The sequence below is a fragment of the Pipra filicauda genome, unplaced genomic scaffold, assembly GCF_003945595.2.
Source record: "Pipra filicauda isolate LSUMZ 115617 unplaced genomic scaffold, ASM394559v2 scaffold6_size6359152_pilon, whole genome shotgun sequence".
In the NCBI taxonomy this organism is placed as follows: Eukaryota; Metazoa; Chordata; class Aves; order Passeriformes; family Pipridae; genus Pipra; species Pipra filicauda.
Genome location: NW_024104865.1, coordinates 4,284,215 through 4,311,467, shown reverse-complemented (window position 1 = coordinate 4,311,467; position 27,253 = coordinate 4,284,215). Strand labels below are relative to the sequence as shown.

Below are 27,253 nucleotides of genomic sequence, written 5' to 3'. Positions count from 1 at the left end.
ACAGTTGATAAAATACAAAAAAGGAATAGAGCATTCATATGGAAATATCAGGCATAGACTGAGTCAGTGTGGTGACAAAAGCAGCTCACAAATGTGATGATTGATCTCTTAATCAGTATGTTTTGTCTCTTTGTTCCAGGTGGACAGAGAGGAGACTGCGGGGAGAAGGGAAATGCTTTTGGTCTGCTAAGTGCCATATAAGCCAATGGTGTTGTACAAAGAGTCAAGATCATTGAACAGAGAAAACATAAACCTTGTTTGGGTCATTCTCACCATGTGGTACCCGATAAACCACCAATGTAGGAAATGCAGTCTAACAGGTTGAGCTTCTGCAGACCCAGCAGGCTGCCATACATGGCAGTGAGTGATCTTGTGCCTCCCCCCGTGGTTGTAATGGCCACCACCGGCACCTGTTCAACACAGCAAGGCAGAGGGAGAGAAAGCCATGCACCTATTAGAGACAAACAGTCCTTACTGCAGAAATCAGATAACAGGTTGCAGGCATTAATACAAGCAGTGATGTTGCTTCATATGAAAAGGGTGTGATTGTTGCAAAAGGCTTCTGTTTGCCATCACCTGACTGATGTGAGAGGGAAGGCTTATGTCTTATCCACTCAGATGAGGTGGACAGGAGGGTGTTTACTTAATATAGAAATGGAAATCAACCTCATCACCCTGGAATTTTTCTCAAAGTGTATTATTAGAGGCCATCATAGAAAATACAGGATTTACCACACTGGAGCAGATTAAGGATCCATGATTCTGCCTCTAACAATGACCAGTGTTGCAGAAGAATGCACAGCACCCTGTAATCAGCCAAACTACACAATAGCCAAAGCCTTCCTGGCCGCAGGCCACTAATTACTAATTACTTTACATCCTGAAGCACAGTCATTGATAGGGTTTCCCCCCTTTCACAGTCCAAGTGTAATTGAAGAGACAGACTATTCTTCTCTTAATCTTTTCCTGATCTAGTACACCCTTTGCTTCCGTTAGCATCTAGAGTTGGGTGGATGTTTACATGCCCTATGGAAAATGTCTATTTTTATCTTTCAAGCATTAGCTTCTAATTTCATAAAGGAATATGTTATTCTAAAGTCAGTGAACAGAGCATGAAGAAAACAATTCTTCTATCCTAAAAAACCCCAAAACCACAGAAAACCCACCAAAATAGATGTTCTTGGTACTTTAAACTCTTTCAGAGCCTAAATCCAGGAAATGAGGAAAAATCTCATAATCTTAACTAAAATCAGAATAAATTCCAAAAATTATGTTCTGGGTTTTACGTCTTGTAACTTTTTCATTATGAATTAAAACTCTAATGTGTTGGGGTTTTTTTTCAGTTCAAATGTAAGTCAGTTAACAAGGTAGAGGGGATTTTTCCTAAAATGCTAAAGAGTATTCTTGGTGTTTGTATGTTTACTTTTCTGATTGTCAGAAACCCAGCCAGGCATAAGCAGTTACAAAATTTATGACTCAACTATGGAGACAGGAGCAGGATCTATAGTGATTCAGCTAAACTTGCAACAAGCTATTTCATCTACAACTCATGATGCTGTAACATTCACTCTTCTTTTCCAGGTTGATGGTTTTATTCTATCTGTTGGTTTTCTCAAGAATACAGCTTTTTTGCTGCAGAAACCACCCCAAGAATTTTTATTCAGATGTTTGTGTGAAAATATTTGCTTCTTCCTCTCAAAACCCCTTACATGTGCCATGCCCACAACCTTGTGTCTGTCACTGAGATAAGGCACACTCTTTCCCAGGCAACATCCCCCAGCAGTCCCATGTCTACCCACTATAAATTTTACTCCTGAGGCCCATGAGCAATAGCAAGAATAAACAGGATTGGGCTGAATTGAGGAGCTGTCAAGAAGTTTTTGGGTCTGTGAAGACATTATCCTGCCTCCTCTGCTCTGCTACATTAACAGGCCACTGCTTCTCTTGCTCATCCCTTGCCTTGGGTGGCCAGGCCTGGCCCACAGTAGTAGCATTATTCAAGTTGGGCTTTTATTTGTGGTTTGAATTTGTGAGCCTGGCCCTGATTTCTGGAAAGGAGTTGCTGCCATGGACTGTATTGGCTTGCCTCATGCTCTTTCAGATCCTCTTCCAAATTAAGAATCTTTTTCAGGGCAGTAGCAACATATTTCTTCCTTTTCCGCAGGAAATTCTGCTCTTCCTTGCACAGGCTAAAACCCAAGCGCACATCCAGATCTCCTGAGCTAGAACAGACAATGGGACAAATCAATGCTCATGTCATTTATAGCTGATTTCAAGATCTGTAGGGCAAGTAACCAGAAAATAAATCATCTGTAAAACAAGTTAATTCCAAGTCTGCATATTGATCAAGGAAAGAAGAAAAACAAGCATTTCTACTGACAGTAAGGAGTAGCAGTCAGGATGAAGAGGAGTTTTGAAGGTACTTTAGATTTCTTGTTAACACGGACACAAAGGCAAGGCACACAAGTCAGGGAAAGATCACCAAAAGGGATAATTTTGGCCGTATTTTTTTTCTGTGTCATTCCTGTTTGTCACCATGACATCCTGAAAAATTCAAGTGATGCCATCATCACTTGTTCTCAAGTTTTGACAGTCCACTAACAGTGTTTAAAGTGATGGTCCTAATCAGTTACATGAGGGAGCTTGAACTGCAGAGCAAGGATCACTCCCTGCTCAGCCTCTGTCCTGGGAAATCCAGCCTTTCATCTGTGTCCTTAACAGATTCTTAGATAAGCATTTGCAAGCTTCATCCTGCAAATATACAGGAATATCCATCTTTTTTTTTTTTTCTCACATGTGCAGACACCTGTAATTTTGTCCCTTGAAAAACTGAAGCACAAGCAAAAAGAAAAATCAGAAAAAAAGGTGCAAACCCAATCAAATGGCAGCTAATGTTATGTGCCTTCAACAACACAAATATATTCATTACTGAAAAGAGCACTAAATATTGACCAAATCTTCTTGGTCACATCACCCTCTGGTGGCTGCAAAGTCTGTCCTGAATATTATTTTCACCAATATTTCACAAATTTGAGTGTTTCAAGGATTAATGCTCCTAACCCTCTGTTCCTCTGTTCTCCAGCAAATGTGGTTTATCTTACAGTGTAATTTCAAAAACAGAATAGTTTCAACTGATTTACTCTACAAAATAAACAACTCTTTTAGTAATAGATTAAAATTTCTCCTGCTCTCTCTATAAATCTGTGTCTTCTAGATTCACATTTCAATATATTTTGTTATGGTCTGAGGTTGAACAGGTAACTCTGCACCTACACAAAGTGCTCCCATGTCATGAAAATCCACCTTGATTCCCTTCTATATATCACCCAGTAGTGGGAATGATGTGAACCACGTGAAGTTTTCAGCTATACCATGAAACATCATCATCTTCAATTTTACCTATCACTGGTGCAGTTCTGTCCCTGCAAGTGGGTTGTCAGAGGTGCAGCTGGTCAGATCTCAGCTTCCATTCTATTTGGTGAAGCAGGAGAACGGGCAGAAGCCCTACTTTTATTTTGGTGATTTTGCAAAGTTAAAGATTGATAGAGTTTATTTCAATCATTATGCAAATCTGACTGTTGGCATAAATGGGAAATAAAATTAATATGTGAGTAGTACAGTTTTACTCACATGTAAGAACCATAGTCATAAAATAAACTAATTTACTCTGAAGAAATCTATGAAGGCTCACATACTCATATTGAACTGCACAATCCTGTAACTGCAGCAGACTTGTACTCACCTCAAGCACCACGTGAGCACAGGACAAAGCACTCACGTGGCATGTGTTCATCTCTCCACCTATCATAGAAAAAACCCTACATAATTAGTTTACAGTAGTCCTGGATGATAGGACAAAAAGAGGCTATCTTACCATTTTCTTGTTGTCAAGCACAAGCGAAATGAATTATCCTAGAAATTGAGAAAGTAAAACTAATTACCACCAAATTTTAAAACATTCTTTCTTTCAAGCTCAGGCAATGCCTATTGAGTAAGAGAGGGGGATTTTAAATAATAAAGCATAAGGTTAAGGACTTTTTTCATACAATTAGCCAGTCACATTTTCTCTTCTCTTATAAGCCTGCATGTTTGGGGCAGGTAGTGCACCACAAGTTTGCATGTCACACCAGTCACCAGTGCACACACTTAGAAGAGGCAACAGGAATAAGTTAACTTATTAAACTAAAATAAAAAAATACATACAAAACCACTCCCACTATCATTATTTAGACAAATTAAAATCTGAATTAAGTTCATAATCTGATAATTTTTTTTAATTATTAGCCATTCCAGAATTACCCCAATATAAAAAAAAATCTTGAATGCATGTACATATGACAGTCACTTTTGTTCCTTGAAACCACTTGGTTCTAATTGTGGGATGCAGGGTTACAATGATTTTCATATTATGAAAATTATTGTTAACACTTGCTTCCTTAAAAGTGACTATGACAAACTATTTTTTATCATTTACAATAACTAGTTGTACAATTTTACACAGTGATTTTTTTATTTGGTAACTTTATTTCTAAGCAGGACAATATCAAGCACATTTTAAAAATATATATCTCGAAAGGTTCACAGCATTCACCTCTTCTAGTACTATTTCCTTCTGCAAAGGGAGAGAATTCAAAGGGAAAGAAAGGACCCCAGGCTTCTCTGTTTCATTTCCATCAGCCAGCTGAAAAAATGTAAAAAAGAGTTGGGTATGCACACAGGAAATGTTTGTCATCTCTAGAATTTCTCATACTAAGAGGGCTAGTTCAGATCACTGGTTACATTAATTTCTTGTTCTAATTTCATTGAGGTTAATGGTAACAGACAGAAATAGAACTTACCTCTTCTGGCAATATAATATCCAGTCTTGTCTGGTCATTTATGATGCAGTGAAACATGATGATATGAAGGCTGGGACCAGAGTCCAGCAAAATCTTCTGGCTTCCTTCATGTGATCCTTTCACTGTAAATGTAAGCTCCTGGTCTAAATGGAGAGGTAGGGAACAAAGAGAATTTTAACTATCCTAAGCAAACATACACAGCTAATTAAAAAAAAACAAACAAAAAACCAACCAACCAAACAAAAACAATCCGCTTCTACTCTGCACTCTTTCTGTCTGATTTTTTCTACACCACGATGACTAAGTAGACTTTGGGTGTCTGAAACAGACTGAAAACTGATATAAAATATCTTGGTGAATCTGTATAAATCATAAATATACAGAAATCACAAATTTTTTAAATATCACAGCTTGCTATTTGGTAGGTGCTTTCCATAACTAAATGAAACTAAGGTTTAGATTTAAAGGAGTGTCAGTTTAAGGGCATTTTGGATTATCCATGCTGAATGAGAGTCATTTATTTGAAGTCAATCTGTTCTGGTTCATTGTGTACATTTCATTATATTAAGACTACAACTGTCAAATGATTCTATAAACTCAAAAATCAAGCAGACTACTTGGTATATGCCCTTATGTCACCAAAACTGAAACAACCTGTCAATCCCAAGTCTGTGTTTCTTGTACAAAAAAGCCTTTACGTTTACAGAGAGATAATATACAGTTCTCTTGCAAGATCAGGGCCAAGAAGCATATGATTTTACCTCACTAACCTTTCCTCCCCATGTTAGATTTCAGCCTGAAAGTTCCTGCAGTGCAACTCAGTAATTGCTACCATTTTCTTTGTAAAGGTCAATTTTCCATCCGTGAATTAACTCAAAACAGATGAGAGTTTTTGAGATTTGCCGCATGAGCAGTTCTACAAAAGTTACTGTTTATTTGAATGAATTTAAAGACTAGCAAAGAATCCTGCTGTATTTATTAGAGCTAAATTTTACAAACAGTCCTGTTTTGGTGATCCTGTGGTTGCGGAGTATTTTCATACATTTTGGGCAGACCCCTTCGATACAATTTTACGTTTAAGTTTTAAGAGCTTAAGTTTATTATTTTTACTAAAAAAAAAAACATAAAAAGTCTCTTTCAGAACCCTAAATGTGCATAAACTTTATACATACTCAAACCCAAATCAAACATACAGGATAATATTTTTACATATTATTTGAATTATAATTTTAAAAGAAGATCCAACTTAGAAAAATTCATTTTGGACAAGCAATAAACAAAAAAAGAACTAACATAATTTTTCCAAGTTTTTCATTCTAGTATATATGGCTCTATTTTTGCATCAGTTTAAGATTTGCCTCATAACCAAATACTTGACTAACTTGAATTTTGACATATACAATCTTTTGTCAGGTGGGACATGGCAAAACTAAGTATTATATGACACAGCTACAGTAACGTGCACAAACATCTGTTATAATGACTTAATCACAACACAAAAACAATAGTTGAATGAAGCAATAACCTCACTTGTGGATTGCTGCTTCAGCTTCCCCATATCCACTCTAACCTCCAAACAGGAAACCTCACGTGCCTGTAGCAAGAGAGGATGAGTGATGACTGAGAGAAGTATAAATGTCATTGCAAGTGATTCATACTGTTCTCAACCAACCCCTCTGGTTGATCAATGAGGAACACAGTTATTATCTATTATTATGTCTTCAGATAACATGAGGGAAATAGAGATAAGGTATTTTTTTCTGAATATGAAATTAAAGAGGAACAGCTCATGAGCTGCTTGAACTTGGAGAGACAGTTAAGTAAAGAAGATGAGCCCTGTTCAAAATAATGGGTGCAGTAAGATACGGGACTATTTTATGAGCATTGTATCACTTGCTTCACTAACTCCTGATAGTTCTAGGCCTCCAGTTTGTAGAACAGAGTAGGTGGCAATATTGGCTTTAGGACAGAGTTCAAAGTTTCCAGAGTTAGTTAGTCTGTACTTGCTATGCAGAGACAAGAAAGATTGTAATAAATATATCTTACCACTAGTACTCCATTAGTAATAATGCCATCAGGATAGTCCAGACTGAAAAATAAAACAGAAAATATAATGTCATGGGTGTGACAACTCAGACAAATATTTAAGTCTATTAGTTTACACATTACTCATTTCCCCCATCAGCGTTGACATTTCTGACTTTAACATTCTCACACAAAAATACTTTAAAGCTTAAGATTAGATGATGACCTGAGTTGCAATTTTTCCATCCACTCATGACAATATATGAAGTTGGATTTCTACTCCTGTGGTCTTATACATTTGCTTCAGCAAACCATGCAATGAATACTGATATGTGACATATTGAGTTTGATGACAGCTGGAGGCTGTTAAATCCATCTTGATTGTTTTGATCATTACAGTTTTACCCAAGGTTTTGTACTTCAAAAACTGATACAACTGCTTAGATTTCCACAACTTAAAAAAAAAAAATCACCATAACAGCAGAAGTAATTTTACTCACCTCTATATAGTGACCTGCAAATCACACATGAGATTTTAATAGATCACTATATGTGTAGATGTGTTTCCTACAGGGGTAGAGGTTAATTCATAATATATTCTTATTTTTCCATCAGAAAAATAAGGCAATGTCCATTAAGAATATCTTATCATTTACCCATTTAATAAATTGCACATGTAAATTTATATAGTATCTCAAGAACTCAGAGTAGTTAAAAAGGAATACTTTATGAAGATTGAGCACTGACTCCTCAACCTGCTACAGAGATTACAAGCTGTCTATTAAGACTTTAAAAGCTATGGATTATAACACTCTGAGGTTTCACATAATTTTGTATTTTATGTATTTTATCTCAGCTGAAGCCAGAAGATACAATTCCTTTGAAATCAGATGAAGGACATTGGTTGTATCCCCTTTAAGTGAAGATTTATCATAACTATTAGATTTCAGTATAAACACGCATTATAATAGCTTTATAAGATTTCCCGTGACAAAGAATTCACCTAAAATTGCAAGGCTCATAAACAGCTTAAAGTTTCATTTCCAAATCAGTGTTTTCCTTTAAGAGAAAAATATGAGCTGGCTAAATACACTGCAAAACTTTCCATTAAAAAAAACCAAACAACAACAAAATCCAAGCAAACACCTCTCCTCAAAAAACAGTTATGCACTTAAGAATTTTGTAAGATCTTTCTTTGAAAGTGTATTTCAGAAGAATTCAAAGAACATTTGTCAGGAATGGACAAGAAATACTCAGTGTTTCTACCTGTATACAGGGAAATGGGCATAAGTACCATACCACTCAAGTTTTGTTTCAGACACAAATTTTTGCACTTAATTATGGTTTTGCAATAAAATAGTCATAACATTACATATGGTGTCACTATCTTCAAATGCTTCATTAAGAAAAACAAGGAAAGCAAGAAACAGCATGATAAATATTAAAAGATTTTAGTCTGCATAGCCTGATGAAATGAAGGTGGAAAGAGAGGTAAAGATATCTCTTCTTGAAAGTAAATGTCCAGTAAAGTGTAGTATTATTTGAAGTACTGGTATCAGTAAAGTATAAAGTTAGCTGACAGCCAGGAGGTCCCAGGTGTGACCCTCAAACATGGTGGAAAACCTGCACTGTTGTACAGAACAGCTTGGAATGCTCCTGAGAAGAACCAGGACAACTCAGCCATTAAGCACCAATATCAGAATTTTCTCTATTGGGGTGTTACCTCTGCTGTCAGTGCTGTAAGAAAGCCCAGCTACTGTCACTTGTTAGTTACTCTCCACACTGCACTTTCCACTTTTATATCCTGAATTTCAAGATTTCGGCTGGTCACAGCCTAAGACAGATGCTTTAATTTATTTTTTTTTAACCTGGTTATCCATACACTAGTGTTAGAAGAGCAAAGGTACTCACTTTTCTCTGAAGCTTTGGAAATCAGCCACAGTTAGAAACAGAGCTGAACTGCGTGCAAAAGAGCTCTTACTATTCAGGTTGGCAGGGACTTTTGAATATTTTGCCTATCTTTGGAGCTCTGAATAGCATCCATTTCTTGTGACTAGCTGGTAATTTCTCTACCAATCAACCTGCTATTAGAAGTCCTTATTACACATACTAAGACTCCTGTCCTCTCCTCCATCACAGTTTGGGATTTGTGGTCTTTTTTTATTGCAGACCTCAGTTTCACTATGAGAATCAGCAGCATATTACAGCCTGTGGCAGGGAAAGCCAAAAACAGAGACTCTAGACATCCTTCTTCACTACGTGTCTGTTGAAGGGGTGCCTAAGGCTGTAGTGGACTCTGTGAGCCCAGGGATCATTTCCCAACACCTGGTATACATCAAGTGGAGTGGTATACATCAAACTGCTGCTTTCTCCTTTATAGATTGTGCCTGACTTATAATGAAACAGGAAACATTGTATGGGAAGTTACAGTCACACTGTAACTTATTCTTGCATTGCAGTTCTCATTTAGAATAGACTAATGTGCTCCATTTCACCAGAGAATCCGAATTGTTTGATACCTATCTACAAAATTTGAATTCTTTCATGCCAGATCCAGCTTCCCTCATTTTATTGGGTTCCAAGCTACTTTTCTGAATTTTCTGACGACTGAAGAGAAGCATGGGGTATAGTACTGTTTCAGTAAAGAAGGCTGTATTCACCTCAAATGTTTTTTGGTTGTCATCTTTCTCAACTTCTAACTTTTGTCTTCAGTGTTCCTCCAAAATACGAGCAGTACATTTGGTCCCCAATGGATGGAGACAGCCTGAGTGTTTCCTCAGCAGTGCCCAAACCAAATGGCTAGCATGATTCCCACACATGGGGAGAATTTATCAAAATAATACAGCAGAACTACAGAAAGAAAAAAACTTTTATTGTCTAAAAATCATGCTTTTGCCATGTTTCAATAATCAATACTTAACTTTTATACAACTTATTGTACACCTATTTACATTTATTTATTGGCCTTCGTTTCAAATATTGTCTTTCACATTTGAAAAAAAAAAAGGGAGAGGGAGCTGAGATGAAAGGTTGTGTAAGAGTGGTCCTTCATTCTTCTAAGAGTTGTTTGAGATGCACTTCCTCAACTTGGGACATCTGAAAGAAAAAAACAGGCCAAAGAGAAGATCAGCAGGTACAGCAAATGCCATGGGGCTCTCAGACCTCTCCTTGGAAACTCAAAGTACCTTTTAGTTCATCAGAAGCCTCTTAGTGGCCCCTCAATATCGAGTGTGGGCTTCAGTAGAAGTCAGAGGGGAGGGGGATGTTGAGCGAACGAAGCCACCTAGTCCAGCGGGACCCAGTCCCTGTAGCAACCCGTATAGGCTCATTCTGATGCTGGACCCTACCAATGGAAACACAGGGAAGAAAGCCCACATTACCATTGATAATCACCAGAAAATAACACAAAAAGCACTAAAGTATTCAAATCAGCAACCTGTGTACAACAACCTTACCTTTTCTGTCACTGCCGCTTGAGTGCAGCAGCTCTCATGGCAGCTGGGCTTGTGTTATGGGCCCATAAAACATTGGGCGGGCGTTTGCAATCCCTTGGCTCAGTTGCTGGTGACACTTGGAGGAAGGAGCATGCCTTTCTCTCCATGTTGTTAGGATCAAACATCTGGCTCTCAGTGCCTGCCACTCTGCAGCAGAGAGGTGAGCATTTGCTGATACTGCAGGAGTGGCCTAAGAGTGAGGCAACACTAGATAGAGTATTCATCTTGCAGTTGTGGAAACCCAGCTACCAAAATGAAAGTTTTCTTCCGTTTTAAATAAAATAAAATGGGAATGAATGCAGAAACAAATTTCATATAGCCCATCAATGTATCATGAGTGAATTTTTACAATATTCTTTTTGGCAAACACAAACTTTGCAGTGAGAGTATAGGCAAACAAAAATAGGAGTGACAAAGCCACTATCACAGGTGCAACTTAAGAAACTTTCTTGGCCTGGGGTTGCACTTCATGTGTGATATTATTCATCTGAAACGCTGGAAAGAAAGAACAAGCTAATGTAGTAAATTTGCAATTAGTGATGTGTGGAAAGAAGATGCTGCAAAAATTAAAAACTACAGATAAATAGCATCAGGAAAAATTGCTGATGGGAATAATTATTAATTTCAGATATAAACTGCCATATTTACTCCCCAAATGTATGTTCTCATTGTTCCCATCACAGTACAAGATTTTTAGAAAATATCCCATGTTTAGCTGTAGTTCTTGTTATCAGAGGGCTCTCTTCCTCTGAAAATTATCTCTAATCTCTGTCAATACTTCTCCCATCCACCAATGACTAAAAAGTTTGCCGAAACCTGCTGAGCTTGTTCAACACGTGTGAGGTCAGCTTGGTCCCTAGCTTTCTGGTGACCCAAACTGAAGTTTGGTGACCAAACTTCAGTTCAGTTTTTCAGACCTTTTCATGGCTCTCTCATTTATAACAAACAATGTGATCCAATTTTAGTAGAAAAACCCTTTCATTAGTTACTCTGACATTATACTTTCCTTTGCTGAGGGGAAAAAAGACCCCTCTCAACATCCTACGAAGATCACAATATTTAATCAGTTCAGGTGTGCTTAGACCTTTATTCCAGACTTAACTGATGGGCAGAACAGCATTGACCACCACACAAATACAAGAAATGCAAATGAGGGATAAGTAGGGGAAAAGTTTATCTGACTTCCAACAGGAAGCAGATTTTCTCAGTCCTACTGGGACCTACACACAATTCCTCACTTATAATGCAGCAATTTCTTCCCTTGGCAAGTGGAGTTCTTCAGGCCACAACTATTACATTGGTCACTCAGGAACACTATAAGGAAAAAGGTAGATCAGATGCCTTCTTGCTGTAGCAACTGAGCCATGACTGTCATTCTTTTTTAAACCACTTCTTTGAGACTACCAAGGGTCCTTTTTATTTGTAAAGTCCCAACCATTATTTTTCAACCAGTAGAATTGCTACTCAGGCATCACTTGCAGAAATTGCTGTGTTTCTGACTTTATTGAATATGACTCCAGGAAAAGGCAATTTGCTGCAATCTCCAACAGAAAACTGACACAGAGCTGGTGGTGCACACGCTCTGAGGCAAATTCCAGCCTCCATCTCCATATGCAAACCTACTTGTGCACAGCATCCAAGTCAGACAACCTATCTGGACCTTCCCCATCAATATCAAGAGTATGATTCTATATATCAACTCCATAAGCCATCCTCTAACTTGCAAAGGAAGGAAGGCCCTAGGCAGGCCTTCCAGGACATTGGGATGCCTACTGGGACTTCCCCATTGCCATTACTGATGTCATGACACTCCTGAGGGGTGACAGGCACTGTTTGTCTTGATGCTGCTAGGCCTTCTGCAAGTTTTGGTGCACAGTAAACAACAAACAATCCATGCTGATGAGTCTCCACGAGTTGTAATAGGAGATTCTGGGACTGCCTTTCATGTGAACACTGTGAGATCTTTCCTTTTCCATTCTTAACACTGAGTTATTGCCCTCTCACCTGCAAGTTCTTATTTCACCTGCTGTCGAAAATAAACACATTACTTAATGTTCACCAACACATTATACCGCGACCTCCTGAAGCATCCCAAATGTCTTGAGAAGCTCCCAAAAATATCACCACCTCTAAGGTTGTTTAAATAACACTTTCAGTCCAATAACATGGATTGAACTGGTAATAGAAACCCTTTCAAGTAACTTCCTCAGAGTCATGAAGCATATTTTGGGGACAGACTAGAATACCCTTGATCCTGCAACAGACTCCTTCTCCAAAAAAACAGGTTCCTAGGCTTCTCCACAGCATGAATTACATGAAACAAATACATCCTCTAAACAGTCAAACTCCACCAAAAGCTTTCAAGTCTACCAAGTGAAGTTACTGCTGCTCCTCCACCTTTCCTGGTTCCTCAGACTCCCACGGTGATCTTTGGTCCTTGTTTTATGCAGAATATTTAGCTCCCTTCTCTACCATAGCTTCCCATGTGTAGCCAGATGAATTGAATAATCAATTTACAGAAGCGCATTTTATAATGTTGTGGATGTGAAAAGCCAGATTCCTCAAGAAGGAGGGTAATTAAGACATTCAAGTTTGGCACTCCTTCTTTTAAGGGTCAAAACTTCCTGAATATTGTCATTGTCCCCCTACTTTGTTGTATATTAATTCAATGACAAAAAAGAGAACAGTAGTCAAACAGGGTTAAAGTGACATTTCAGATAATTAAAATCTATAAATATGTATTCTGAAATCCTATTTTACTAGACTTGAATAAAAACATCTAGATACTGCTTTCAGAGACTTCAGGTTTAAGAAGAACTCTCCATATGAATCGGTTTTTCAGGCTATTTTTATACTAAATACAACACTTTATTTAGAATTTAGGACTCTACTCACGTGTTCTGCAATGTGAACTCCACTTCCAGCTCCTCACGTGCCTGAAGAGAGGAGAAAAGGAAACAAAGATACATCATTTATTTTTCTTCTCAGCTTTCATCATACCAGTTACATATAATTTTTAAAATATGTATTTAGAATAGCACTTAGGAGAATTCCCAGGATGTAATGTCAACTGATGATATTGAATTTTAAGATATTGAAAAAGCAGTTGCTAAAACTAGTTTCTTGAAATCCAAATGCTATATGAGCAGGCAGATGTAGGAACTTCTATTCTGCTAAAACAACTATTTTTCAGATTTTAAGTCCCAACACAAAAAGAGTCAGATGCTTCAATATTATTACAGTTTAAAGAGGCTGAAAATTCAGAACGTATACCAAAAGCCAACAAACATGCCAGAAACATTTAGAATTAAGACTCTGGATAATTAGTTCCAGCTCGTTCCATCCTAGATTTTTAGCATAGTGCATGAAGCACTCATACAGGAACTTTAAGTCTTTCTTATAATAGCAGCAAAATACTGTTTAAGTAGACGTTCCCTATAATAAAACACTGTAAAAGGTTATATTTAGATGGAAGGAAAGAATCTACTTTTGTTCTCACCAACTCCAGTGCTCACCTGTGGATTCAGCTGAAACTTCACTCGAACAGTACGTCCAACAGTGAGTTTATCTATGTCAAAGAGAATCGTGCAGAGTTCATCGTCCCTGGTGACTGTGTCTTCATCACAGACCTTTAGCTCCAGCACATTCTGCACAAAGAGGTTAAGAATATAATGGAGTTATTACTATATCTGGGAGCCGCATAAGGCAGGAAAATCTCAAGACTAGGTTTTCTTCCCTTGCCCCTCCAATTTTAGGGGAAGAAGGAAAAGGAGAAGGGAAACAGAAAATGGGAAGAGATTTGGGATTATTAGACTTCACATTACTAGTAATTCTACATACACAAAGAAGCGGGTTTGTTTCACTTCCCCAGGCAGAAGAGACAGGCAGGTCATGTAGAATATTCATGAATTTGTGATATTAATTGTTTATTTAATTAATTTGTGATATTAAATGTTTCTACATTTTTTTTATGGCCTTTGGGTCTAAGTGTATAAAACAGGCACAGTAAAGAAGATTTAAAGGATTTCCTTTCCACAATATCTAGAACTAACTCATTTTACTATTATTTTTTACATGATCTTGGGTTTCACTTGTATGTGTCAAGATTGGGAATGGGATAGTAAGGCCATATGCTGCAGGGCATTCTTACTCTTTCAGTATAGTAGATGTTTAAGTAACAAAAAGCTGGAATAGAACAACACTAAGGAGTATATAAGCAACAGGGATTTTTTCTGAGAAATCTTTAATATCTCCAGTGCTTGGAAACTAACTATATATGTATTGGTTTATTGTACTTTTGTGTAATCCACTATCTGCAGACATCGAATTATGAAAACCATTTATTTTCATCACCTTGACACGGCGGTCGATCTTATAGCAGAAAGCTTCATTCCAAACAGGGTTTTTGCTGTTCCTGATGGTTCTGGTCCGAACCTTCTCAGCTGAGGCAGTAGGCAGCCACAGTGTCACATAACAGTCTGAAAGGGTGACTGTATAGGGAGAAGATGAGTAGAGTTAAAATGTATCCAGAGAAAGAATTACTGCACAGTGCACATTTAACCTTAATAAGACAAAGATGGCACAGCTGGGGCTTTCTTCCTAAAATATACAGAGTATGAGTAAGTAATACAATGAAGCATTTACAGGAAAATAGAGACATCTTCACTCATTTGCAATGCTCATTTCCACCTTTTCATTTTTAGTCAGACTTACTTTTTTTTTAATGTTACTTTATATTTGAAATAGCGCTGTACTCCATGTACAGTACACGCACACCTATCCACACTGCATTTTGTTTTATATTCATGACTTTCCAAACAGCTTGAACAGACAACACACCTCAAAACATTAAATCTGGGCTGTAGAGACTTATTTTCTATAATTTATTCCCCAAATTTGGGAAGAATCTCATTAGAGAATGAAAAGTTTCAATAACTAAATGAAAGCCTTTATTGAAGTGCTGGCTTAAATATGGAACAACAGATCTTTTTTGCCAAAAAGCAAAGTGTTCCCCCATCAAAGCTGAAAAGTTTGATTTCTGTGCCCCAAATCAGAATGTGTCAATTCCATATTCATTCAGATATTTGACCAAGTTCTTAGAAGTTATATATTTCTCAGCAATTCTTTTGGAAAACAAAAATCAGTTTCATCACCACAATTAAATTACTAGTTGTTCAATTCCTTCCTACTATTTTATCTGCAGACTAGAAAGATTCTGCCATCACTCATGTCTGGGGAAGGAAGCCATGAGTGCCATCAAAGACATTAGCTTCTCCTATATTCTGAGTCCTCGGATTTGGAGGGAGAACTCCAGGGAGTGAGATTTGCAGAACCACGACACAGGCACTGACAGCCTTTCTCTCATACCTGTAATGAAATCTCCCTATTTCACATTAGCAATGCTCGGCCACTCACATGGTTCTTACAGCAACCTTGTGAGTCAGAAGAGACCAAATAATTCAACCCATGGTCAAGCCCTGCATCACTCCCAAAACCTGTAACAGTGTTATTACATCATATTAAGAACAATTACTTCATGTATTTCCTCTTTATCTTTCAGTAACAACTGCAGATTTAGATTTTTCTACCAGCCAAGCTGTGCCTTTATTGTGTAGTTAACCATGCTATCATGATTAGCAAAATCTTGATAATGACTGTGGGAAGGAAAGTGTTTCCAGAGAGTGGCCTTAGTTACACCTAATCAGAAGGGCGTGACTGATCAGATGTTCTGCAGAGGCACAAGAGTAGGCAGATGAAAATGTAAATGATTAATGGTGATTTAAAGCTACAGTTTCCATTTTCAAAGGGCTCGAGCTACACTGACGAATTACTTCACAGTAGCAATAAAAGTACATTGAGAAGACTTGAATTTCTTGGAACTGTTCAAGATCAGGTCGGATATGGGCTTTGAGCAACCTGGTCTAGTGGAAATTGTCCCTGCCCATGGGAGGGGAGTTTGGAACTAAATGTTCTTTAAGGTCCTTTCCAAATCAAACCATTCCATGATTATATGATTTGCCCAAGATCTCATAATGCAGTCAGTGTCAGGGTCAAAAACACAGTCTAGTTTTTCAGGTCTATACCCAAACCTATTAAAATTATCTTTTTCTGAAACAACAGTAAGGAGGAATACTGTTAAAGTATACTCTTTTTTCACTGGTAAAGTAAATAGGAACATAAAAAATAAATTGACACCACGACTTAACATAAAAACATAACATTTAGACAGACATTTAACATAAGACCAACATTTAACCATAAAAACCAGAAAACTAAAGTGGAGGAAATAAATGCTAACTTAGAATTGTAACAAGCAGCATACTGTTACCATTACGAACAGGTAAAAAAGGGATATTTTCCCATATTGAAAAGAGTGAGGTTTCAAGGAAAACTAGCTGAAATGTTTGCCTTTTTTATACCTCAGAAAAGGAAAAGACTGCCTGAAATATCCTTCCCACTGCAGACAAAAAAATGGACAGGTTTTCCACAATAATGCGAGTTTCTTCAGACAACAAATTTTCTGTTGAGAAAATACTTTCACTGAAAAGCTTACAAAACTCTCAGACAGATACACTTTAAATAAATTCTTAGGATGCCCAAGTTCTGAATCTGGGGCATATCAAGGAGGTAAAGATATGATATTTTTTTGTTCTTGAGACCAGAATACAAAGTACTAAAGCCATATGGTACAGCAGATCTGCCAAAAAGTTTAACGGAAAAAATTGCATGATTCACTGTGGTAACAAGTGGCTGCGAGCAAGTTGTTCCTGAGGACGACAGCCACAAGAAACTAGAGCATAAGCAGACGATCTACTGGAGTACACAAATGCACCAATAATTGTGCATGCAGGTTGGTAGATGCAATTGCAATGCTGGCCTATTTGGTTGGTGCAAAATACCATTTAGGCATTTGAACATCTGCATTTTGTCAAATGAAAAGTTATGCATCCGACCATAAGCCCAGAGAATGCATGTTTCTGTACATAAAAATTAGTCTTTAAGTCTCCAGGAAACCTAGAACTTTATGTCTTATAAGGTCATCTTGTCTAATGAACCAAGGGAAAACATAAAGAAGCACAGTAGTATTACATTGTAGAAGACTCATGAGTAAGTAATCCAGAATACCACAAGTAAGTGCAGCAGAGATTTGTTCCCTGATAGTAATCAGCCATTCAAAACCACTGCTTTTAAGCACAACTTCCATGTCATCTAACCACATCCCTCCTGCCAGAAACCACCAAATTAAACCTCTGATAAGTTTTCCCTCTATTCCTGACCCATCACACAAGTTAAAATCTAAAAATATAGAATGGATTAACTAAAATTTACAGCTGGTTTTCTCAGTAACTACGATGTGCTGCATGAAATTCTGCGGGTACCAAAAGAAAACTGATTTTGAGCCATGTTCAACAAGTTTTAAGGGAATATATTGTGGACTTTTTGTTTTATACCTTTTGGTTTTATTCTTGTGGTCTTTAGATTCAAATTTCCTTATTCTCTTTATTTCACATTTTTCTTTCATGCCTTTCCAACCTCTTTAAACAGATGTTTCACTACTCACATTTCTCCATTAAAGTGATTCAGTGACATAACTGCATTTTGAAAGACATCTGAACAAGTCTCAATGCACCTAGAAGAGTGTATTATTGAGGACCCACATCTGTGTAATATAAGTTGTGAGGAAGATATTCAATGAATTAGAAAATTCAGAATTAAGCCAGTCCTCCCCCTGGGTAAGTCAGTGTCAGATCTGGACAGCAAACAAGGTGTTCTTTCCATCTTTTGCAAGTGTCATTTTCCCACTGAGGATTTCATTTTAAATTTGCTGCCACACACTCTGGTTCAACAAGCCAATGCCCCCCAGCCTGCAGAGCAGAGACCGTGAATTGTTATAGGGCTTTTCTCAGCTGGATGTCACCAGACTCCCTAGACTTCCCTACCACAGAGATTTCTTCTGTCCTGGGCTCTTCTCACTATTAACTCTTGTTCTGTGATCTGGCTATGACATTTTTCTCTTGTAGTCTCTATTCTAGACATCCTTTTCTCACTTCGCCTCACTATCCCCCAATTAAATTCCTTTCAGGCTCTCACAGTAATGTTCTGTTCATTTTTTTTTATGACTTTTAAAGTGCTCCATTTTTTAGGTGAAATTAATTTTGAGACACACTGGATTTTATCATAACTTCTTGCATATTTATAAATTTTGCAGAAGCAATAGAAGCAATAGAAGCAATAGAATGTTTTTGCTTGTACTTTGTTATTTTCATAGGCTTTCCCACTACTGCTGATTTTATGTCTGCATTAACAGTTCTCTCCTTTCTTCTATCCAGAAATTCTGTAGGAAATACTCAGGTTTCTTACTTAAAACCACAAGAATTTACATTGTTTACTGAACAGCCCTCTGATCAGCAGCTAAGCCTGATGTCAGAAGGGTAGGAAATATATCTCATACATTGAGGTATGAAAAAAAGACATAAAATGCATCACCTTGCTTGAGTCAGTCTCTTTAAACTGAAGAGCAGAAAACAACATTTCAGTATCAAACTAAAAATAATTCTTGCAAACATGCAGCAATATATCTTTTTACTCCTGCACAATTTGAGAACAATAACATTGTCTAAATATTTTCTTTAAAGAGTTATACAAAACATCCAACAACAGTAGAAGTACTCACACAAGTCTGCCTTCCGGACATTCCTCACTCTTAGTATTTTTACAGTGAGCAAGTTGAAAGGAGATACAGGTGCCTACACAAAAATTAAAAAAAATTTTAAAAAGATTACATTATTATTATACTCTATAGTCACAGATTACTGTAACCCTAAAGTTCTAAGGATGTAGATAAAACAAGGGGTTTAAGGTTGAGCCAGTAAAATTGCAAACCAACTGGAACAGCTGGAAAACTGTAAACATTTTTGGTACAGAACTCTCTTCAGGTCTAAAATAGAAGCAACAGATTCAAAAATCACATGAGTTGAGAATAGGTGCTAAGAGTTTGATTTGAAAAAGATAATTTCTTTCTAACATTGCTTCATTATTGCCACAATAAACATCCCTACAGTACATACATGGGTGCCCTCACCTCTAAAACACCACTGCCTGCAGTGGGACAGACTGGATCACCAAACACTGTCACAGTTGCTGTGAAAGTAGAGATAAGGGGCTACCATGCACCAGCAAAAGCTCCCTCAGCAGCACAAGCTCCCCTGCACAGCCTAAAATGCCAGAAATGCAGCTGACAGATGAAATACTTCTCATGAAGACTGATGCACTTGTCATCTTCAGCCCTGATCCCCTGCAGAAAGTTACAAAAATCATCCCAGAGATGATCTCAGGATTTAACTCATAACTCCACTAGATATCAGACACCTTGGGCTCAGAGATATTAAGTCTATAATAACTCATAATTTCCATAGCTCATACTAACATGTCTTCATATTTCTCAGGCTATAAATTAACCCTTACCCCATTTCACCTTGGAGACAACTGCTTTCTCTCTCCCACAATAACATCTCCTCTATTTCATATATACCATCTTTCCTTTAAAAACCAATGTATGTACAGATATCATTTCTCTCAACACATGCTTAAATTGGTATTTAGCTTTGCATTTACTGATTCTGTTTTAGAACAGAAACAGGTTTTCCTGTGCCCAAAAACTTATCTAATCTTTCTCTCTGTACCAGTTAGTAAGAACAGATACTAACTCTACCCAAAACCCCTCTCACTCTTGCATTCATAGATACGCTATACGCTAGTAAAGATAATACAGTGTCTTAACACAAACATATAGGTTTTATTACTTAATACAGGCATAGGAAGTGCTTTTATTAATCATAAGCAGCAAAAGTAAAAATGAGGTACTGATGTTAACTAATAAACTGCTATTATTTCCTTCATACATGCTATACGTTTTGTCGAAACATTTTTCCTTCCAGCAGTATCACAAGGCTTATCTTGAAGTGTTTCACAATGCTTTGACAAAGTGTCTATCAACTGGGACCATGACACTGGACACTAATACAGTGTAATGAAGCAGGTCCTTGTCCTCACCAATGAAAACCTCAGCACCTCTGAAAAGGCAGAAGAGATGAAAAACAGCCTCCAAGAAATAGCCTAGGTAATCTCTAGTGTATTTTCTTCCACATCCCTTTGGGTTGGCAGGAGGCCTGAAGATGCAAAGTTGAAGGGCAGTGAGACAGTAACAGGAAGGTCAGAGCAGTCATCGATCTCAGCACCTTTGTTCTGTGTTATTTGACCTGACTAAATTCTAGCACAGGGCACAGTTTTATGGTGCACAGTTTGCAAGCCCTTGAATTGTCAGCTGTGGGACATTTCATTTTAAAATAATGTATCACACCATTATCTGCTCTATTGTCCCAAACAGGGTCACAAAGGATAACTTGGATGGACACACCTTGAAAGAAGAAAATTAGTTATTTGGGGTTGTGGGGGGAAGGATCGGAGTCTTCCATCAAAAGCAACCAAAAGACATCATGCCCAAACTATATAGTTTAAATGCCAGAACTACTTTTCTATATGCATTAAATAGAACTGGGTAAAACATAGAAGCAGTCCTAGGCACAGGGACCAACAGCCAAGGCTTGTCTACCCCTGCCAAATCCATTCACATTTGCCACAATTATTCTTGGTCCCTGCTTTCTCACCCAATAAATCATAAATGTTTTTGTCCTCAGAAGTGCTATTTCAGCAGAAGAGGTGGAGCATATCTCTTATCCAGAAAGGATAAGGCTTGAATCCCTTGACTATAGAAGAATGGACTTGAGCAGAAGTTCCCGATCTCAGGGAAATGCTATTAACAACTAGGCTTGACACCATTTTAAAGGAATAAGCTTTGTTCTGCTCTTTGAAAACAAGCATCTAGACCTTTACTTTGTGAATCTCAAGTGGATAGTGGTATCTACCTGAAGCCGAGTGGCACACAGAGATGGGAACTATGAAAGGTATTTCTGTTCTTAGCTGTCCCTGGACAGTTCCCTGCTCAGCTCTTACAATTCCCATTCTGGTGTATCTTAGTCTCTAAGACTTAACTTAAGGAAGCAACCCTCAGTATTTCACTTCAGGTTGTGAAGTCTGTTCCCATCCTATAGAGTCTTGGAAGTCAGACCTTATAGCTCCTATCTTTTAGCTTGAATGCTTTGTCATGTCTAGCTGTCAGTGACTTGCTCAAAATCACACAGAAAAACTAGGGGAGCGTATCTTAAACTGGGTAATCTGCTGGTAATTGCCAAGGACTTCCACATCTTTCCCTTTAATATGATGGTGCCCATATCGCAGGCCAGATAAGTTCTAAAGCCAGAAGGCTCCCAGGTCAGTTATTACACACACTTCAACTTTCAGCTTCTATATTTATTTCATCTGTGACACAATTCCTACCTCATAAACCGGAAACACAAGCCAGGCATTTTAATAATCACTTTTGAAACTACTTAAATACATGAGGTTGCAAATGGGAGTCTTGATCACACTACCCTACGTCAGTTAAAAATTCAATTAAGTCCTGTGGCACACTTGTGCAATCCTTACATATCTAGTCCATGGGAAGTCAATAGGAGTGTTCACATACGTGAGTGCTCATCCATATGAATAAGTTACATAACTCATGTGGCTCTAAAACTGCTCTATTTCAGTAAAATTCCAAGCTTAAAAGTTTTTCATGGAATTTTTCCCTAGAGGAGACTAGAGTGAAACTTGTACAACAATCCCAAGTTACATCAAGAGAAAAGGTAGTTATTAAAGCACACATCTATTTGGAGCAGAGCACTCTTCCCTTAACCTTCTCATCAAAAAGAAATAGAAATCTCATCAGCACTTTAAAAGCTATGAAGACCAACACAGAAATCACTCACCGTGTCAGAAAGAGTGCCAGTGCTTTAAAACACAGGTCACTGCCTTGCTTCTGACCTTGGTCAGGTATGTGGCACCTTTTAACTTCAAAGAGTTTTGAAGCCTCAAAGGCAGGTAGGATTTCATTACATTACTATGGCTACCACCTCATGCTAGGTCAATGCATAAGAAAGACTTTTCCTTGTACTGCATATTGTGTATTTATTTCAACCATTTTAAAATATCCCATAGCTGGGTCTTATAAGGTCAGTAGAAGTTGCTAAGGTTGTTCCAGAATGAGAACAAATGGAACAGCAGTGACTCAATGCCTGCTTCTTTCCAAGAGCTATGCAAAACTTCTGTGGCGTTAGACTGCAATTTTCATGTGGTTTTTTTTTTTCTTCTCTTCCTGTTTGGAGCTTTAGAACCAGATTTGTGTGTTAGAATAAATCCAAATTTTAGAAGAGAAATCAAGTCAAGTATTTTCACATTGATGTGTTTTGTTTCTCAAGACCATGGTTGTCTTTATTAATTCAATATGGCATAGTAATTTGGGTGATCTAAAAAGTGTTACTTTTTTGACTATCAGCATAAGGGTACTACCAAAATTTTCTTGCCAGGTATTTTATATATTCACCTTAATTTATATAGCCACTCAAATTGAAATCACACAAAACCTATGAGTTGCCCTGAAACTGACTCTGAAAATGAAAACTCATTTCCTTAACAGACCCACTGAGTAACAAAAACCAATTCAGGCATACTAGGTTTATATACTTATCATAAATACCAACTTTTATAGTGGGGAGGGGGGGAAGGAGAGGAAAAAGAAAAAAGTTCAGGTCATTCCTGATTTTTACCTCTGTGAGCCTTGGAGATTCAGGGCAGCAAGAAGGCCCTCTGGGTCTTACTTTAAATTGTACACACTGTATTCAGGGCAGTTCTACCACCCTAAATATACCCTAAAGATAAGAGACACTATCTAAAGCCACAGAACTGTATAGGTTTCATACCTACTAACAATCTAAAAAGCACTAAGGCTAAAAAAACCCCTAATTGATCATCTAAACACAGGTTAGTTTTACAGGACTAAAAGTAATAATTTTTATGATTCTAGCATACTTCTTAGGGATGTGAGACTATACACAGAGGCCTACACATCATTTTAAAAGCTAGTTTTTGAAGAAATTCTGAAAAGTTTTTGCTTTACCACAGCATTTCATTTCGAACAGAGAAGGCTCTCAGGCACAATTGGGCATCAGATAACTACCAATAACAGCGAATCTTCACAAGGCAGACTGAATTTACCACCACTGAAGAGAATCTCTGTATCACTCTGAATCCCACACATGGAATCAAAGCCCTAAACAAACCAGGCTGGGAAACCCCCGTGTCACTGAAGCAGGGGCAAGAGACCATCCTTCTGACTACAGAGTCCCAGAGAGTTACAACTGATATGGCAGCCCCAAACCCACTGCAAATGTCAGAAGACAGACCCATCCTGTTGCCACTGCCCTTGTTCCCCTTCACTGAATCATAGCAGCTTATCGGATATATTTTCTTTTATGCTAATACCTCTTAACATAAATGTCTGCTAATTGCCCAGGGAGTTTTCCTATGCCCGTGAAAAGAATTCATCCTCAATTCAGCCTTTACAAGACACCTTTTGCTCTTTTTTTGCATTCAGAGAAATCTGGGCACTGCTCCCATTCCTACTAGGCTAGATGAGATCATGCTTGTCAGGAGTCTGAACACAACACACTTATTCTGTAGTTTAACCTGTTCTGACATTATGTTTTTAAACACCGTGTTAAGCAGAGAATTGCAAGCTCTATGACAGATCATTACGCTGCAAAGAAAGACTACAAGAAATACCAGAGCACTAAGAACAACTGAGAGACCCATTTGAATGGTCTTCTTATGAAGGAATAAATATAAGAAAAGGTGGTGTTTCAGCCAGAGAAATTAACCCCACCCCACCCCCCAAAAAAGGGAGGAATTAAAAAATTAACATAGGTGAAGTACAAATCAGGCCAGATAAAGTGCAACACCGACATCATAAGCATCAGACACCAACAGAGACCACACTATTTAGAGTTTACACAAAGGCATGTCAATATTTAATCTACAAAGTTGAGATGGCAGCTCAGCTTTTAAACACTCAGTAAAAATTGCCTCGAGACATTGAATTCCTAACATTTTTTCTGGTGATCTACATTCAGCACTGGACAGCTTTTAATGAAGGGCCAGCTAATTGCTACCTACCGTTCTCAACGCTGGTGCTGAGGTGCCCGTAAAAGTCTAGGAAAAACAACACAAGGCAAAGTTAAGAAAACTAAACTACATGTTAAATCCTTACTTTAGGCTGACGTTTCAAAATATCTCACATTCAAAGCCATATTTAGAGCTATGCTCATTAACGACATTTGTTAGGTGCTTTACCAACCACCATCACACCATCACAACACTCTGCCAGCTTCTTATTTCCTTGACATGAAGCTTTTTTTTTTTTTAAGGAAGCATAATAAGTAACATAGTTAGCCCTAAAATGTAGCTTGAAAGTGCTGGCGTGCCATGAAGTTCTCTAAAAAGCTAGGCTAGGAAAGCCATCTTTGCAACAGCATCTGAGGAAAAGCAAACTAGATTTGCCCATACAATTTGAACCACTTGTTCTCCTCTGTGATCAACTTCACTGGAATATCAGGCGATTTTACCCACTTTATGCTTGCTATCAGCTTCTTTTGCTTACCTCATTTGAACTTAAATTTGATCCCATTGCAGCCCCAGTTGCATATAAGTCCAATACCAAAAGTTACTGAGTCGTATGGCTGGCAGAAACTCCTCATGCAGGTTAGGGGCGGAGGAATAGGGATTTTATGATGAGGCTCTCCCGCCCCACCCCTTCATTATTTCCCGTCATTAGGCATTCCCCTCCCTGATTTTTGCAGCCAATTAGAGCACCTCAACTGAGTCAGCAGAAAAAAGAACAATTCCTTTTCTACCCACCGTGAGGTTTGGGGAGGACGCTGAAGCCTCTTTCTTGCCCAGGGTTTGCTTTCTTGAAATGCTACTGCAAATGAAAAGTTTTGCATTCATGCAACAGCTCTAACCCCCAAGCAAAGTGCTTCTGACTAATTAAATCACAGCTTTCGGAGGATCTCTACGCTGCCAGAATCATACTACAGGGTAGTAGAGAGAGATGTCAACAGCTTCTTTCCAAACCATAAACTCAAATACCTGTAGCAATCTTCCCATAGCAGCACAGTTCAAGCTACGATGGGCATCTCTGTGCTACACTTGGCAACCTCAACACATGCTCAATATTCTTCTCCTGGATAATTATTGTATATGTAGGAAAAAAAGTTAATTCATGTCCAGAAATCTCACAATTTTATTTTTAATCAAACAAGATGAAACTTGGGGGTGGAAGGGTGAGGAAGGTTGTGCTCTCCTGTGTGGGCCGAGAGAGAACAGCACTTCACCCATCCTCAGAGCTTACTTCAAAGAGATCTGTGTGTGCTGGCTCTCACAGCAAGCCCAGCAGGCACCCTGTGGGAAATACCAGGGCACAAAACCCTCCCTGACTGCTCTTCACCCCAGTGTGCAGTGACTCATTGCCTGTAAGGCAGTGATTTAGAGTAGCCCTAAACTAACACACATGTGGAGGCTGGTAGAGTTAGAAGCATGCAAGACCAGATTCTGTCTCTGCCACACTCTTCCTGGCCCCTCTGCTTGATGATAGGAGGCAGCTAGTACTCCCCCTTGCATCACGAGATCCAAGCAATTATTTTTAAATCAATCTGATCTATAATGATGAATAATTTAATTCATGCAGGTAAAGAAAGTAACTTTTCAAACTGCAGTGGATGTCACCTAAATGAACTTGCCTGTGCCATGGAGGTCAGTACCAAAATAATTCTGCACAGAGGAACAGAGGAGGTGTTGTCCAAGAAATGTCATCAGAGTAAAATCAATCTCTATTCCAAAGACAAAATATCTCCCTTAACTTTTGTCTTGATTACTTTATATCTGTGTTAAATACTTATGAACAAATTCAGGTGAAGCAGTCACAGCTGAAAACCACTTACTTTCACTCTTGCAAAAATAGTCTTTCCAGCTTTTGAAAGACAAATATTTTCCTGGAAATATTCCAGTATTAAAATTTAAAGTACGAATCTGTTTTCACTTAAAATGTCTGTAAAACATCCTCTATCAAAAGAAAGAGAGTAGGCTATCCAGCTCAACTTCCCCAAGTTGTCCCAGGCACATATAGGTACCTATACAGATTTATACCATTCCAACTGTTTCACAGCCGATACAAGACTCCCTGACATTACATTCTCTTACCCACACTGTTTTTAAGATCTGTAAATGACACACCACTTCACAGTGTAGAAAATTATTCCAGAGTCAGTGCATTTTGTCTACTGAATGGTTTCCTGATGTTCAGATTATGTTTTCCTTTTCTCAAAATAATGTTATCGTTGCCATATCAAAAACATGTTCCTAAATAATTCACTCTCTCCTACTCCTGACCAGCATCAACTTTTGCAGCTGATCTTGTCTCCCTTAACCACTCCTTGTCCAAATCACACAAGAAGGCTTTTGAATATAGTATCTCCGAAGGCTTTGTGCCAATCAAGAATTATGATCTCAGCAGTTTTTCAGCCATGCAGTAAATTCATCATAGAACTAAGCACTGAATGATCATAACACCTGTAACAGTAAGTCTTTGTCATCACTGAGAAAACTTGCTTTATTCACTGATGTCTACTACACAATCTGCTTTAAAAAAAAAAAAGTAATCATGAATTTGCAATTTGTCCCACTGGAGTTTGAGAGGCAGGATTGTAATTTCAAAAAAATTACTACTTCAAAGGTCATGTATCCTGTTGAGGTTTTTTGCATTTTTCTTTAGTTCTTCCATAATTCAAGGAGAATTACAAAGACAAGCATCAAGCGTGCATTGAGTAAATTCATGGCTGAAGTTACCCAAAGTCTAAAGAGATATATATTGGCTCTTTCTAGCAATCACATTTCCAGAGTAAC

General features: G+C 38.0%; 1 protein-coding gene across 1 annotated transcript in view; it reads right to left on the bottom strand.

The window, feature by feature from the left end:
- LOC114003103 (cytosolic phospholipase A2 epsilon-like) overlaps positions 1–25,008 on the bottom strand; it is a 32,413-nt gene extending 7,405 nt beyond the window's left edge. Inside the window, exons 1-13 of the mRNA XM_027749738.2 lie at positions 24,954–25,008; positions 24,470–24,505; positions 19,032–19,104; positions 14,711–14,847; positions 13,873–14,004; positions 13,253–13,293; positions 6,885–6,927; positions 6,369–6,432; positions 4,839–4,981; positions 4,592–4,681; positions 3,875–3,912; positions 2,087–2,222; positions 274–410 (exon numbers count right to left, since the gene is read on the bottom strand). Coding sequence (XP_027605539.2) covers positions 274–410; positions 2,087–2,222; positions 3,875–3,912; positions 4,592–4,681; positions 4,839–4,981; positions 6,369–6,432; positions 6,885–6,927; positions 13,253–13,293; positions 13,873–14,004; positions 14,711–14,847; positions 19,032–19,104; positions 24,470–24,505; positions 24,954–24,980 — 1,097 coding nt within the window. The 5' untranslated portion in view covers positions 24,981–25,008. The remainder of the gene's footprint in view (positions 1–273; positions 411–2,086; positions 2,223–3,874; positions 3,913–4,591; positions 4,682–4,838; positions 4,982–6,368; positions 6,433–6,884; positions 6,928–13,252; positions 13,294–13,872; positions 14,005–14,710; positions 14,848–19,031; positions 19,105–24,469; positions 24,506–24,953) is intronic.
- Positions 25,009–27,253: the final 2,245 nt, after the last annotated feature.